At 43.0% G+C, this 16,140-nt stretch overlaps 1 protein-coding gene across 9 annotated transcripts in view; it reads right to left on the bottom strand.

Annotated features, from left to right (window-relative positions):
- The window catches only part of TRAK1 (trafficking kinesin protein 1), a 118,416-nt gene that overhangs the window by 83,644 nt on the left and 18,632 nt on the right, over window positions 1-16,140 (bottom strand). For 2 of the 9 annotated variants that reach the window (XM_075827087.1, XM_075827092.1), the window contains exon 1: window positions 4,127-4,503. The exons of 4 other annotated variants lie outside the window; for them this stretch is intronic. In XM_075827087.1, coding sequence (XP_075683202.1) covers window positions 4,127-4,190 — 64 coding nt within the window. In that variant the 5' untranslated portion in view covers window positions 4,191-4,503. Of the gene's footprint in view, window positions 1-4,067; window positions 4,504-16,140 lie in introns of those variants that run through there. 3 more of the 9 variants (XM_075827090.1, XM_075827097.1, XM_075827088.1) reach the window with 3 other exon arrangements.

The following is a 16,140-nucleotide window of genomic DNA, read 5'->3' as shown; positions in this document are numbered from 1 at the left end:
ACTAACAGGAGTGCCGGGGACGGGGGAGTGCGATATGATCTCACAAAAGCACTTCATTCGGAAAGTATACGTATGTTAGTTAATAATTTTTGGAAGATAAATTACTGTACATTTTTCTGTGAGCAAAAAAAACCTTTAAAAGGGAGTTAACCATGTCTCAAGTTATTAAAGGGGTTGTCTGGACATATTTCATTGATAGTCTAACCTTAAGATAGGTCATCAATATCAGATTAGTGGGGGACTCCTGGCCCCCCTGCCGATCAGCTGACTGAAGGGGCCATGGCGTTCGTCGCCGCAGCCTCTTGAGTTTTTACCAGGACCATCGCCATACACCTCGGTGGCGGCTGGGATTGCAGTCCCAATCACAGCTGCTCCAGATGTGTACAGCACTGTGCCTGTAAACAGACTGCGGCGACTAACACCGGAGCCCCATCAATGAGCTGATCGGCGTGGGTGCTGGGAGTCAGACTCCTGCCGCTCTGATATTGATGACCTATCCTAAAGACGAGCCATCAATAGAAAAATGTCCGGACAACCCCATTAAAGACAGTAATAAAACAGACAAACAAAAAAATATAGTAAATAGAAATAAAGTAAATATCACAGAAAATAAAGCCTTCATATTTCAACAATACAGCATTTTTGGCACTGATGAAAGTCTGAGCTACTGAATATGACACTAACATACACACATTATACAAATATTCCTGCTAATCCAGAATGTTACTATTTTAGCAGCCTAAGGCCCCATGCACACGAACGTGCTTTTGCGGCCGCAATTCCCCCGAAAATCCACGGAAGAATTGCGGCCCCATTCATTTCTATGGGGCCATGCACACGACCGTATTTTCTACGGTCCGTGCATTGCCCGGGAGCCTGCACCGCAGAAAGAACGGACATGTCTTATTACGGTCGTCTTCTGCGGTTCGGGCTCATTGAAAAGAATGGCCGCGGCCATGTGCATGACCCGAAAATCACGGACGTGCACATGGCTACGGTCATGTGCATGAGGCCTTATTATTACGTTTTCCAGATCATGTCCTGGATGAATGGAATTTTCTAGATTTAAACATTATTTCTCCCATGATACAAAGGCACCAGGTCCTTCCTTCTGTACTGATATAGAACGGACACCCGATTCGCAAATCCTTTTCCTCCTGTGTGATCATCTAAGGCTTCATTCATATCTGTGTCGGGACTCCGTTCATGGGTTCAGTCTGAGCTTTCCGCTATTCAATGGCGACAGATCCGGTGCAAATGGTTTCCGTTTGTCATCGTTGTTTAAGGGCTCCGTCATTTTGTCGGGAATCAACACCGTAGTCGACTGCGCTATTCATTCCGTCAAAACGACAGAACCCTTACACAACGGTGACAAACGGAAACCATTTGCATCAGATCCGTCACCATTGAAATTAATGGTGATGCAAACTAAAACCTATGGTTTCCGTTTGGTTCAATTTGGATTCCGTTCATGGGTTCCCCTGACGGAAAGCTCCGAAGGAACCCATGAACGGAGGTCCGATGCAGATGTGAACGAAGCATAAATTGTTGAATTTTGGTTAATTTCCTAAGGCCATTTTCACACAATGGAATTTCGAGCGCAATTGGTTAGTATTCCACATTTAAAAATGGAAATAAACCTTGTCCCATTGAATTCAATTGGAAATAGGCACCGAGATTCACTCAATGCTGACATTTTACACAGGGGATTTGAAATCTGCATCACTGTTGTAATAACATGATTATATTTAGGCTCTATTCACATCTGCGTCGCTAATTCCTTCTTTCTATTATGTTATTGTAACTGAAAAACAAAAATAATGGAAGAGTCAGATCTGTCACATGACTGACACCAACGGCGCTTGATGTAACCCATTGACCTTAATGGGTTCCTTCAGGTTTCCGTCATTTTACCAGACAAGATAGCACTGCATGCTGCCCTATTTTGGCCAGGATTTTTGTCAGAATCTGCGACGGTGGTCAGGATGCAGATGTGGACACAGCCTTAGTATGCTGCACATATTCCCTATTCGTTTTATATTTGCACCTGCTACGGGACAAAGGCCACCTCTTGTTGCTGCTGACAAACTTATTTTTTGTACAATTACAGTATATTAATAGAATTTTGGATAAAGCTGTACTCCAGGGATAATGTCAGTTTCAATGACTTCCTAATTCTGCCAAAGCAACTAGGCAAAGTAATGCACACCTAAGATTTCCAAACGTCTTCACCATAACACTAATGCCTCATGCACACAAACCATATGAAAAATTGGTACCAATTGTCATTTATTACATTTGCACAAACCCCACTTAAAAGGGTAACTAAACGTTCAACAAACTTCCAACATGTTATAGTGGCACGTCATAAGTTTTGATTGGTGAGGGTCCAAGCACCAAGACCCGCACCAAAACACTGAAATGGAGCGGCAGAAGTGCTCGTGCTGAGCCGCTTAGTTACTGTTCGGCTTTTAGTGGGAAGCCGATGTAGTGGTGTACGGGCTCATAGACTTTCTATGGAGTCCACACACCGCTACATCTATTTGCGGAAAAAGCCTTACAGAAATAAAGCAGCTCAGCGCTCACACGAGCGCTTCTGCCGCTTCGCTTTAGCGATTGGTGGGGGTCTCAGTGCTCGGACCCCCACTAAACTTCTGACATGTCACTATGACATGTCAGAAGTTTGATGAACGTTTAGTTACCCTTTAAACTTCCATGGTATCATATTTCTAACCATATGTTTCCGTATAGTATTCTGCAAGGGTACCCTATGAGTTCAGAAGAACTTCCTGCTTCAAAGCCAGTTCTCCTTCCCACTAGCTTAGGGGCAAAAAACAGATCCAGTATGGAGGATCCATAAACAGAAACAGAAACAGACATACAAACATACAGCGTCAGAAGGAGGTAAAAAAAAAATCTACATAGGTTAACATTATCATAAGGCCTTATGCTCAGATACCCACAGTTTGCATTCATTGACACTTAATATTAAAATGATGGCACCACTATATTTACTGTTATTAATACATAGTGCTCAAAGCTGAATAGTGAGGGAATGATGTTGCATGATTCAATTATTGCAAGTCCTGTTCAATGCTTGACAAACCCATTGGGGTACTCCAAACATGAGCGGACACGTTACTTGCGTGAGGGTCAGTACTTCACCGTAAAAAAATAAAAAAACTGTATACAACAGAGAAAATGACAAAATGGGGAGGGAAAATATATACAGCACAATATTGTGAATAAAAACAGAATGTTATTAAGCGTCGTCGGGCAGATTCCATTTCTATAAGAGTATCTTAGAAATCACAAGACAGAGAAAGTCTCATTGTGTTTGAACAGCAGGGACATGGCACAAGGCTTACTCGCATTGTCTGTGCCCACTCATTCAATAAGAGTTCACGGAAAGCACCGCAGATACCATGCATACTAATAAACGGACAGTGCAGTACAACGTCATGGGTAAAAATACAGATCTAAAGACTACAGCACAACAAAATCATTCATTTTTAATGTTACATACGGTATGAAAACCGCTAGTCAGATAAAAGAACATCCACTGCAATAATAATAGCCGGATCCTGCAACTCACAAATATATTACATCGGGGAATAAGACGCAAGGTGGCAGCATGAGGGTGGCTGCATTATAGATCACACAATTTGATCATTATACATATACATACATACATCTATACAGCATTTGGGAAAATCTCTACCCTGTCAGAAAAGCCAATGATCATTTGCCGCAAAGCCTGCTGACAATAAAAGGGTTAAAAAAAAAAGAATCAGACAAAAACACAAATAACATTTCATGAATATTTAATGAGTCGTCCGCAATCCTAGTCCACATCTCTTACAAATGACCCTATAGGTTTTAAATAGATTCCCTAGTCACCACGTGGAGATCAATTATTTCACCCCTTCATTGCCAGAACACATTTCTACTCCACGGATGCTGGCTGCCGTAATCCGCATGCTTCTTCTATATACACCGATAACCACAACTGCCTTTGTTACAGTAACTGGAGAGAAATAATAGTGTAATCCATTCAGAATTCTTACAATGCATGCATTACATTCCAGAGACATCATTCCTCATCACCAGCAGAAAGCCTCATTACCATCAGCACAATCCTCGTACCACCAGTCCAGCTGATAATAATCCTCTTCTATAAATTTCTGCATAGTCAATGTTCCTTACTGTAACAAGGAATGGACTGTCAGGTGAACCTCAACCAGGCCTCTCGGCTGTGATCATCACATGGCGTACAGAGCGATATATAGGACCGTGACACCATAAAAAACATCTTCTTAGGAAACAGATCGAGGTGGTAGAGATGGAGGAAAAATGGAAAAATAAAATAATGGGTTCAGAAGCCTGCAGTAGATCTCACTGGCAGCATGCTGTAATGAAGAAGCAATGTAGAAGCATCCCGGATGGGAGTTGACCCGATTGTCCTATCAATAGGCTGAGACCGTGACGTCAGGGGCACACACCACCACTTGCCTACTGTTCAGCCATCCTTCTGCTTGGGTCCTGCACATCACTTAGCTTAGTGGTTTCCATAGAGACTGCATGGCCGGGAAATGATGCCGAGGATAGAAAAGAGGTATTTTACTAGATCAGATTAGATGAAGCTTATGGCAAATTAAATGAACGCTCAGCCTTATTAAAAACAAAGAAAAATATCTAAATGAGAAGTGTGGAGAACTTCATATTTTACTTCCCATATTTGAATTGATCCTTTTTCCTTAAAAAAAATGCCTTCAAATAGATTAAAATATGCAAATAATATACTAAAAAATAATAAAAAAATTAATATCTACACTCACAGCCAAACGTATGCGGACAACTGTTCCAATTAGCAGGTTTGACCACACGCAAACGGGGCATAGTGCCAATCTTTAAAAACTAACATTCAATGTGGCACAGTCATAGGGTACAATTGAGGACCTGCTGCCGAAATGACATGCAGCACATCTCAGCAAGACCGGTCCTACAGTTCAACTTTCTAGAGCTCCATCTTACCATATTCAGCATTTACAGCAGTGTTATTAGTGTTTGTGGTGTTCATGCAATTTTCTTGTGACTGACGCACAACAAATATATCAAATATAACAAGATTATTCAGCCAAACAGAATAAAGAGAGAATCATGTTGTGCGTCAGCAAGACGTGATTCAATTGATCGATACATGACAACTGTGAAAACCTATTGGAAAACATTTTATTTGCATTTTGGTGGTAGGACTATAAGCAATGTCCACCAGTTATAGGAAAAAGCTCTATAATATTGGTTGCCAGTTTAAAATTATTTTAGCTGACAATTATATTATGTCCATGGCCAACCTTAGATTCAACACTTGGATTTGGTCACATATTTCCGTAATGATAGTGATTTTACCCAATAGCTATGATAATGACTCATACATTTAGGTACCATTGCTATGTGCCGTCTCTGTCCCATCAACTTACCTGACTGCTAAAGCAATCTTATCAGTCTTATTCATGATCAGAAGTCCAGAATAATAAAACTAAGGGTTGGGTCTTTTGTCACTGGGTGACTGGTATGAATAATGTCACTGTTATATTGCCCTGCTAGAAGTCTAAATAGAATGTCAGTCACACCAAGGTAATTTTTTCTTGACATGACAACATATGGTTAAAAAAAAAAAAAAAAAAAAGCAGAGAAGCCCTCTTCGCCCACAAGCTCCCCATAGACAATTATTTATGTTCATCTGGTCTCCCTACACTCCCCCAGAAGGTTTAGTCTGCCCTAGAAAATTCCATCGAACTTCTTGAACTGCAATCAGTCCTTAAACACTCTCAGACTGTCAAAGCACGGGGCCCTGGTGACCTCCCTTTAACTTACCATAAAACCTTTCTCCCTGAGCTCCAAGTTAATTTCCTCTCGAATATAACTCACTCACCACCAACTGCGCTCTCTCCTCGGATACACTCAAAGATCATATCTCGGTTATCCCCAAGAAAGGTAAGGAGCACTCTCAATGTCCTAATTATAGACCCATCTATCTTCTTAAAGAGGCTCTGTCACCAGATTTTGCAACCCCTATCTGCTATTGCAGCAGATAGGCGCTGCAATGTAGATTACAGTAACGTTTTTATTTTTTAAAAACGAGCATTTTTGGCCAAGTTATGACCATTTTCGTATTTATGCAAATGAGGCTCGCAAAAGTACAACTGGGCGTGTTGAAAAGTAAAAGTACAACTGGGCGTGTATTATGTGCGTACATCGGGGCGTGTTTACTACTTTTACTAGCTGGGCGTTGTGTATAGAAGTGTCATCCACTTCTCTTCACAATGCCCAGCTTCTGGCAGTGCAGCACTGTGACGTCACTCACAGGTCCTGCATCGTGTCGGCACCAGAGGCTACAGATGATTCTGCAGCAGCATCGGCGTTTGCAGGTAAGTCGATGTAGCTACTTACCTGCAAATGCTGATGCTGCTGCAGAATCAAGTGTAGCCTCTGGTGCCGACACGATGCAGGACCTGTGAGTGACGTCACAGTGCTGCACTGCCAGAAGCTGGGCGTTGTGAAGAGAAGTGGATGACACTTCTATACACAACGCCCAGCTAGTAAAAGTAGTAAACACGCCCCGATGTACGCACATAATACACGCCCAGTTGTACTTTTACTTTTCAACACGCCCAGTTGTACTTTTGCGAGCCTCATTTGCATAAATACGAAAATGGTCATAACTTGGCCAAAAATGCTCGTTTTTTAAAAATAAAAACGTTACTGTAATCTACATTGCAGCGCCTATCTGCTGCAATAGCAGATAGGGGCTGCAAAATCTGGTGACAGAGCCTCTTTAACATTGACTTTAAGTTGTTTTCCAAAATCCTCTCTGCCCCCCCCCCCCTACTACAGTTCATCATTCGTTGGGATCATGTGGGCTTCATGCCTACCAGGAAAGCCGGGAACACCACAACAAGGGCCATTAACATCTTCCATTATCTCTTCTCTTGCGATCTCACTTTCTACAGACACCGAAAAAGCATTTGACCATGTGGATTGGGGGCTCCTTATCCAAAACCTTAAACAAACATATACAGTGAAGGAAATAAGTATTTGATCCCTTGCTGATTTTGTAAGTTTGCCCACTGTCAAAGACATGAACAGTCTAGAATTTTTAGGCTAGGTTAATTTTACCAGTGAGAGATAGATTATATTTTTTAAAAAAACTGAAAATCACATTGTCAAAATTATATATATGTATTTGCATTGTGCACAGAGAAATAAGTATTTGATCCCTTTGGCAAACAAGACTTAATACTTGGTGGCAAAACCCTTGTTGGCAAGCACAGCAGTCAGATGTTTTTTGTAGTTGATGAGGTTTGCACACGTTAGATGGAATTTTGGCCCACTCCTCTTTGCAGATCATCTGTAAATTATTAAGATTTCGAGGCTGTCGCTTGGCAACTCGGATCTTCAGCTCCCTCCATAAGTTTTCGATGGGATTAAGGTCTGGAGACTGGCTAGGCCACTCCATGACCTTAATGTGCTTCTTTTTGAGCCACTCCTTTGTTGCCTTGGCTGTATGTTTCGGGTCATTGTCGTGCTGGAAGACCCAGCCACGAGCCATTTTTAATGTCCTGGTGGAGGGAAGGAGGTTGTCACTCAGGATTTGACGGTACATGGCTCCATCCATTCTCCTATTGATGCGGTGAAGTAGTCCTGTGCCCTTAGCAGAGAAACACCCTCAAAACATAATGTTTCCACCTCCATGCTTGACAGTGGGGACGGTGTTCTTTGGGTCATAGGCAGCATTTCTCTTCCTCCAAACACGGCGAGTTGAGTTAATGCCAAAGAGCTAAATTTTAGTCTCATCTGACCACAGCACCTTTTCCCAATCACTCTCAGAATCATCCAGATGTTCATTTGCAAACTTCAGACTTGCCTGTACATGTGCCTTCTTGAGCAGGGGGACCTTGCGGGCACTGAAGGATTTTAATCCATTACGGCATAATGTGTTACCATTCCAAGAATGGTGACTGTGGTCCCAGCTACCTTGAGATCATTAACAAGTTCCCCCCGTGTAGTTTTCAGCTGAGCTCTCACCTTCCTCAGGATCAAGGATACCACACGAGGTGAGATTTTGCATGGAGCCCCAGATCGATGTCGATTGACAGTCATTTTGTATGTCTTCCATTTTCTTACTATTGCACCAACAGTTGTCTCCTTCTCACCCAGCGTCTTACTTATGGTTTTGTAGCCCATTCCAGCCTTGCGCAGGTCTATGATCTTGTCCCTGACATCCTTAGAAAGCTCTTTTGTCTTGCCCATGTTGTAGAGGTTAGAGTCAGACTGATTAATTGAGTCTGTGGACAGGAGTCTTTTATACAGGTGACCATTTAAGACAACTGTCTTTAATGCAGGCACCAAGTTGATTTGGAGCGTGTAACTGGTCTGGAGGAGGCTGAACTCTTAATGGTTGGTAGGGGATCAAATACTTATTTCTCTTTGCACAATGCAAATAAATATATATAATTTTGACTATGTGATTTTCTGTTTTTTTTTTTAAATATAATCTCTCTCTCACTGGTAAAATTAACCTAAACTAAAAATTCTAGACTGTTCATGTCTTTGATAGTGGGCAAACTTACAAAATCAGCAAGGGATCAAATACTTATTTCCTTCACTGTATGTCTTGGTTATAATATGCTATATTGGAGTGGCAGCCTATATTCCCATCCCTCGGCAGCTGTTAGCAGTAATGAGGTACTATTTTCCCATTACAAACGCCACCTGCCATTGCTGCCCCCTGTCCCCCCTCATTTTCATGCTCACTTTAGAACCCCTCCTTAGATGTATTCGCCAGAATATAGATATTTCAGCAATACAGTGTAATCCCTTGGAATCCAGCTTACCCCACGCACATCGGGACTTCATCAGGCAAATTTCCCTTAGCTTCTTCCGCCCATAAAGACGGATCTAGACCTATGGTCGCGTGCCACTTTCACCTGGTTTGGCCGCTGCTCAATTCTGAAGAATAACCTCCCCAGGATACTATATCTCCCTATTCCCCAGAGTAGCCACCCTATTTACGGAGTACATATGGAACAACAAACCGGCCGGAATCTCAAAGGCGATCCTATATAGAACTAAAGAGTTCGGTGGAATCGGCTTACCTAATATCCACACCTATTTTGTGCTCGCCCATCTTACTAGATTGGCATCGACACGTAGATACCAAATTATGGGATTCTCTGGAATCGCATTTCTGCCTCACTCCCCTTCAGATCATCCGTTGGTTGTCTACTACCCGCTATTTCCCCACCTCGTTCTACCATCCCCCCTACATTGGCAGTAATTAAACGATCCATCGCAAACTAGCTGTTGCCTTGCCCCTCCACCTTGCTCTTGGTTTTGGGTCATCCCTCATTCACGCCGGGTCTGTCAGATCCAGTCTTTTAACGCTGGGCCTCCTCTGCTATCTTTCGAGCCTTATTTTCTTGTAGGGGGATCTTGGCACTCTCTGGAGTCTCTTACGAATACTTCGGACCCATGTTCTTTAGATTTCTGGAGAGCTAACCAACTTCATCACTTTCTTCTTTCCCATCCCTCTCCATCTTCCCTTGCTCGTGACAAAATACCTTTAGAAGTTCTCTGTTCTAATCAGGGCCCAGTGAGACATACTTTATTCTCCATCTATGACACAGCCTCCTCCCCCGTTCCTGAGTAGGTGGGAATTCTTCACTTGAATGGGTGAAGAATATAATACTGTGAACTTCTGCTACTTGTGTGTCGCCTATTCACAGTACGAGTAGATAAGACATGAAGGGGAAACAGCATTCGCAGGAGCGTCAAGACCCCTTCAAAACAGCTGATCGGCAGGGGTGCCGGGAGTCGGACCCCCAACAATCAGATATTGATGGCGTTTGCTCCGTATAGGCCATCAATTTCTTATGACTGGAAAACCCCTTTAAGTCTGTTTACATTCGTCACAAGCTCTTTCGCAAATTCTGTCGGAACCACAGACTACTAGCAGACCTCAATTTTAGTCGTTGGGGTCCAGCGGGCACCAATAGCATCCATCGTTTAATGGATCCGGCAGAGCATTGTGGCAAGGGTGCAGATGTGAACTGAGCCTAAAAGATAGGCTGATGGCAAATTCAGCAATCCACAACATCCTCCAAGGATTTCATGGATTACATTACACAGAAACAAAATGCTAAAATAAAGCACCATACAATTATTAAATACATTTACATGGACATATTTATCATGCATTTATATATTTTATGTTTTTGACTTGAAATAAAATTTGAAGTCGCCATTTATGATGGTGGATAAAATTATGGAGATTAAAAAGTAATAGGTTAGGACGGTTTCATTTGAGATATTTCTTTGGAGGTGTCTATAGTTCTACATAGTATGTGAGGCTGAAAAAAGACATAAGTCCATCCTCTTCACCCTTACATGCTGTAATGATTTAGTAGACACCAAAGTAGAAAGGAGACAATACAATTCCCAGATCAGCTAGATCAATGTTTCTCCAGTACTCAAGTATGCCCAACAGGTTGTAATTTCAGGATTTCCTTAGGATTCGCATGTGATATACAGTAGTTATTGTCAGTGCATCAGGGATTGCCATAGGTGTTCGTAAATTATTCCCAGCACGAGACTATGCCCTTTATTATTTTAGATACAACTGCATTTAATTAGCAGTAAGAGGGAAAAAAAAATGTCTATGATCCACGGTGGGTTTTAAGTCTTGTGTGCTGCACCTAGATCATCATACTGGAGCCAGCTAGTCTACTGTACTACACACAAGGAAATGTGCCAGCAGCTCTCAATTCGCATTGTCAAAGTCAAATTCACCTTGGTCGCTGCTTAACTAATCTAATTTGCTGCAAATATTAGATCTCCATTTATATTAGTTTTTGCTCAAGATAGGCCATCAATATCTCATTGGTTGGAGTCAGACTCCTGGCACCTCCACCGATCAGCTGTTTTGAAGGGGTCGAAACACTACTACGAGCGCTTCTTCCCTTTCATCCCTTATCTGCTTTTACTGTGAATAGCCGACACTTGTAGCGGCGGCTCACATTATTACAGACTTCTCCCATTCACTTGAATGGGTGAACGCTAGAATACTGTGAACATCTGCTACTTAGGTGTAAAGCAAGTTTAAACAGCACCTAAATTGAAGTCCTTCCAGTGCACGTCACCTACTGGGTTTGGTCTGACTCACCCATACACTATCAACAAGTAAATCACATATGGTGACAGCACTCAAACTACATAAAGTTGTGATTTCATTATGTGACCTCTGAACCTAATGGGTGGTCGCACCTTTATGATGTCACACCACTATAAATATGTGCACGCACGCTTCCCCCGTTTTGGCATGCTTGAAAAAGGCTGGGTTACAGCTGAAACGTTGCATGTATAAAAACACCTTGTTTTTTCACTAACTCCTGTATGGATTGAGTGCGGTTACCATATTTGACTTTACTTGTTGAGTATCTGAGATGAAGGCCTTCAATGCAGATAAGAAAATACTCAATGAGATTAATCAGCATGAATTATAGACCTATTTATTAAAAAATAAATAAAAAATGATTAAATGTGTGGGACATCCACTGGTAGATATACTAACTACTCCGACAGAGAGAAGTCTACTTATCATAAGTAAAGCTAAAATAAGTATCACTGTGGCTCTGTTCTCATCACGTTCGTGCTTTCCGTCAGAGGGAGGGACACGTCGGGAAATCATACTCATATACCGCCGATGGAAAACTGAAGTATGCCACGGTGTAGCTTTCCCAGCACGCGCTAAACTTGTTTTGTGACTGGCTAAAGCACCATGGATGACAAGCAGAGAGGGGTTCCTTTCTAACTGGGACACCTTTAAATGGCACTAAGCATTCAGTGTTTTACAGGGGGGGCTGTACAGCACCGTCTACGGGGGGGGGGGGCGTACAGCACCCTCTACGGGGGGGGCGTACAGCACCCTCTACAGGGGGGGGCCGTACAGCACCCTCTACAGGGGGGGGGGGCCGTACAGCACCCTCTACAGGGGGGGGGGCCGTACAGCACCCTCTACAGGGGGGGGGGCCGTACAGCACCCTCTACAGGGGGGGGGCCGTACAGCACCCTCTACAGGGGGGGTCCGTACAGCACCCTCTACAGGGGGGGGGCCGTACAGCACCCTCTACAGGGGGGGGGGGCCGTACAGCACCCTCTACAGGGGGGGGGCCGTACTGCACCCTCTACAGGGGGGGGGCCGTACAGCACCCTCTACAGGGGGGGGGGCGTACAGCACCCTCTACAGGGGGGGGGGCGTACAGCACCCTCTACAGGGGGGGGGGCCGTACAGCACCCTCTACAGGGGGGGGGGCCGTACAGCACCCTCTACAGGGGGGGGCCGTACAGCACCCTCTACGGGGGGGGGGCGTACAGCACCCTCTACCGGGGGGCCGTACAGCACCCTCTACGGGGGGGGGACCGTACAGCACCGTCCACAGGGGGGACCGTATAGCACTGTCCACAGGGGGGACCGTATAGCACTGTCCACAGGGGGGACTGTATAGCAGTCTACAGGGGGGCTGTATAGCACTGTCTACAGGGGGGATATACAGGAGGGAATTATGTACAAGGGGTGGTGGTGGTGTGGCACCCAGGGGAGGGGGGTCCAGTGTTTCCTAGTTATACCCCTGGTCAGTGGCAATATCACATTGGTAACCGTGTCATCCATGCCATAGAGAAAGCCTTGCCACAGATATAAGGAATAGCAAAAAACCAAACCAAGCATTGACTAACAATTCATTCAATTAAGAACATGTATACTGCATATCATACTGCTGATCAAATGGGGGAGTTGTATATAAGGCTATATAGTTCAGAGAGCATGTGTGATGTACGATAAAAAAATAAGTAAAAAAAAAAAAAAATGAAATAAATTATTGGTATTACACATTATTATTAGTGAGGGGTGACAATTTCCTCACCGTCATCTCAAGGTTATAGGAACATAACACGCATTGCAGATTTCAGGGGAGGAACTGCTGCCTGGAAGGAGTCATCTAGATAAATTATATTTATCCTGTGACTTAACAGTTATTCACACTAATGATGTATTTCTAATCAGCACCGCTAAAAACAGCTAAAAATAATTAGGACCATGTAAAGCCATGTAATACAACATTTAATACATAAGGAGAGTAGAACAAAAACATAGAGACATCATTTTATATTTACTAGACATTTTATACAGAGTGCAGATTCCCAACAGTATTTTATAATCAGGTTTGTATGTAAATGGCGGAGAAAAATAGGATTAAAACTAAGTTGAGAAATGTATTTGCAAAGTAACCAAATATTTTATACAGATTTAGAGTGCAAAATGTTACAAAACTAAAGAACCGCTTTAATAAGTGCCTTTGTACTTAAATATTGTTCCTGTTTTTACATTTGTATATTATTTAGAAAGTGATCTGGGTAAAGGATAGTAATTTTTAGGTACATTTGAACCTGCAGTGGTAAGCAACACTACATAGGACAAGCAAATAAACGACATACATAGAAAATGTACTCACTATAGACAGGGCAAAGTCTACAGTCCTCTCCCATCGCCATGTACAACAGGAAAAGTGCAGATAATAACTGCAGGGATTAAAACTAAAGTGAGCTTGACTTCTGTAACAACAACCCAGGTAGTCTGCGGACACTTACATAAATAGGAGGATGTGTGTACAGTAATCACGGTTAGTTTTGGAAACAATAATATATAAGGATTCTGGCATCACTTCATATTCTAAAGCAAAATTGTCTATTCTACTATGCCAACTGGGAGAAATCATTGTGAGTTTACCTTTTAACATTTAAAAGAGGTTTTGAAAGGGGTTGTCCGGTCCTTAGAAAATGATGAGCTTTCCTCAGGATAGGTAATCGATATCTAAATCGGTCGGGGTCCGACTCCCCGCATCCCAACCAATCAGCTGTTTTGAAGGGGCCACATACGAGCGCTGCTTCCACTGTATTTCCTTTACTGCTCACACTGTGAATCGCCAATACACTTGCAGCGGCAGTTCACAGCCTTCTCCCATTGACGTGAAAAGTCTGTAATACTGTAAACCGCCGCTACAAGTGTGTCGGTGGTTCACAGTACAAGAAGATAAGGAATGAAGGGGAAGCAGCTCTCGTACTAGCGCTGCGGCCCCTTCAAAACAGCTGATCGGCGGGGTTGCCAGGAGTCAGACCCAGTCAGAGGAAATATTGATGGCCTATCCTGAGGATAGGCAATCAATTTCTTAGGACTGGACAACACTTTTAAACATTTTAAAGGGGTTTTCTTACAACAATCATTTCAGACCAAATGCCATATTAGGCCATATGGACTCTATACCCCCTTTTAGAGTCCGAACAAAGAGTCACTATGTAAGAGTGGCTTCCACTCTGGTGGAGCCGGCCTGCTCATTCATGCAATGCGATATTTTTGAAATGTTTGGCAAATGCAGCTTCCCCGGCGAGAACAGCTGACCGTGGGAAGTTAGCGAAGTCGGACTCCCAGCGATCAGCTGATCACCGGACTGGAATCTGTTTAAAAAGTGGTGGTCTTTGTGAGAAATGCCCTTTGACAACATCTCAGTATAAATTTACATTAAAGCGTACATAACCATTCAGGCGACTTTTTAGAATAAGCGGTCATATATGTACATGAGGAATAACACTATTTCTGGCCCTTATAGTACTTGTATATTGCATTTTTTAGCAGTTTTTCCCCTTGGCAGGATCTCTCTAAAGTTTTCCCTGAACTAACGGGTGCAAACTAACTGCTATGATATCTTCCATACACAGCACACAGAGAAGAGAACATGCTGCTCCCCAATCGCTTTGTAGCACACCCTCAGAAACAGCAGCAACATGGAGGACATTATATAGAAGTAATGAGGAGCGTAGCCGTGAAACCAACACTAGGGTGGGATAAAAATATTTTTTTTACGAGAAGCTGTTACAGAAGCGTCTGTGTCTCGATCTTACTGTGGTCCTACCTTCTCCCCCTACACTCTCTATAGACTTCTATGGGCATCATGTAACCGGATCCCTCAGTGAGCTGATACTCCAGGAGGAGACCGATTTATCTGTAAATTCAGAGTAGCAACTAGGAGGGAGGATGAGGGGGAAGAAAAGAGCCTGATAAGTGGAGAAAGAGGTATTTTTCTCTAATAGGATACATTACATAGTTTCTTGTGTTCGCTTATACTATTGATTTATGCGAAGTTTGTTGAATAGTGACATTTAAAAGTTTAGCTACTTTTAAAAAAAAATTATTTTGTTCATTTTTAGCTGATCCAATCACATGCAAAAGGTAAATGTATTATTCTGTCAGATTCATGGTGTGTACAGTAAGGCCTCATGCACACGACCGTAGCCGTGTGCACGGCCGTGATTTTCGGGTCGGCCGGCTGCGGACTGTCAGCGGACTGTCAGCCACAGGCCGCCCGCAAATCGTGGGACATGCACATGGCCGCGGCCATTGTTTTCAATGAGCACGGACCGCAGAACCGGGCCGTAATAAGACATGCCCGTTCTTTCTGCGGTCCGGGCTCCCGGGCCGTGCACGGACCGCAAAAACTACGGACGTGTGCACGGCCCCATAGAAAAGAATGGGGCCGCAATTCTCCCGTGGATTTTCGGGGGAATTGCGGCAGCAAAAACACGGTCGTGTGCATGAGGCCTAAGAGCGCAAATGATAAAAAGAACTATGCGGTTTGTGTAGTGCATATAACCTGCATTTCAAAGTCATCAGAATTTTAAAAGGAGTTTTGCATGTTAATGGAGAGGAAATCAAAATCAGAGCAAGTAAAGCAAAATATAGGTTTTTGAGCTGCTAATGTAAAGATGACACAAATATACAATTTAGCCTCCCAAAAAAGTTATCAATAGAACTGAACACATGCTAGATTTATTTATTGCCCAAACGAAAGAGACCATTTTAGTCTCTGAGTATGCCATCCAGGTCTATGCGAAAAAAGCTGCCCTATCACTAAGCTTTTCTTTTAATAGAAATGGTGTGATGATGATTAAGTCTTCACTCCAATAAATTACTTGGGTAGCTGTAATTTCTTCAAAATATTCTATTAAAATCAATGAACACTTGGGAAC

The sequence above is a fragment of the Rhinoderma darwinii genome, chromosome 5 (genome assembly GCF_050947455.1).
Source record: "Rhinoderma darwinii isolate aRhiDar2 chromosome 5, aRhiDar2.hap1, whole genome shotgun sequence".
NCBI classification, from domain to species: domain Eukaryota; kingdom Metazoa; phylum Chordata; class Amphibia; order Anura; family Rhinodermatidae; genus Rhinoderma; species Rhinoderma darwinii.
Note: the sequence above shows the minus strand (reverse complement) of the source record. Positions and strands in the feature narration are given on the sequence as shown.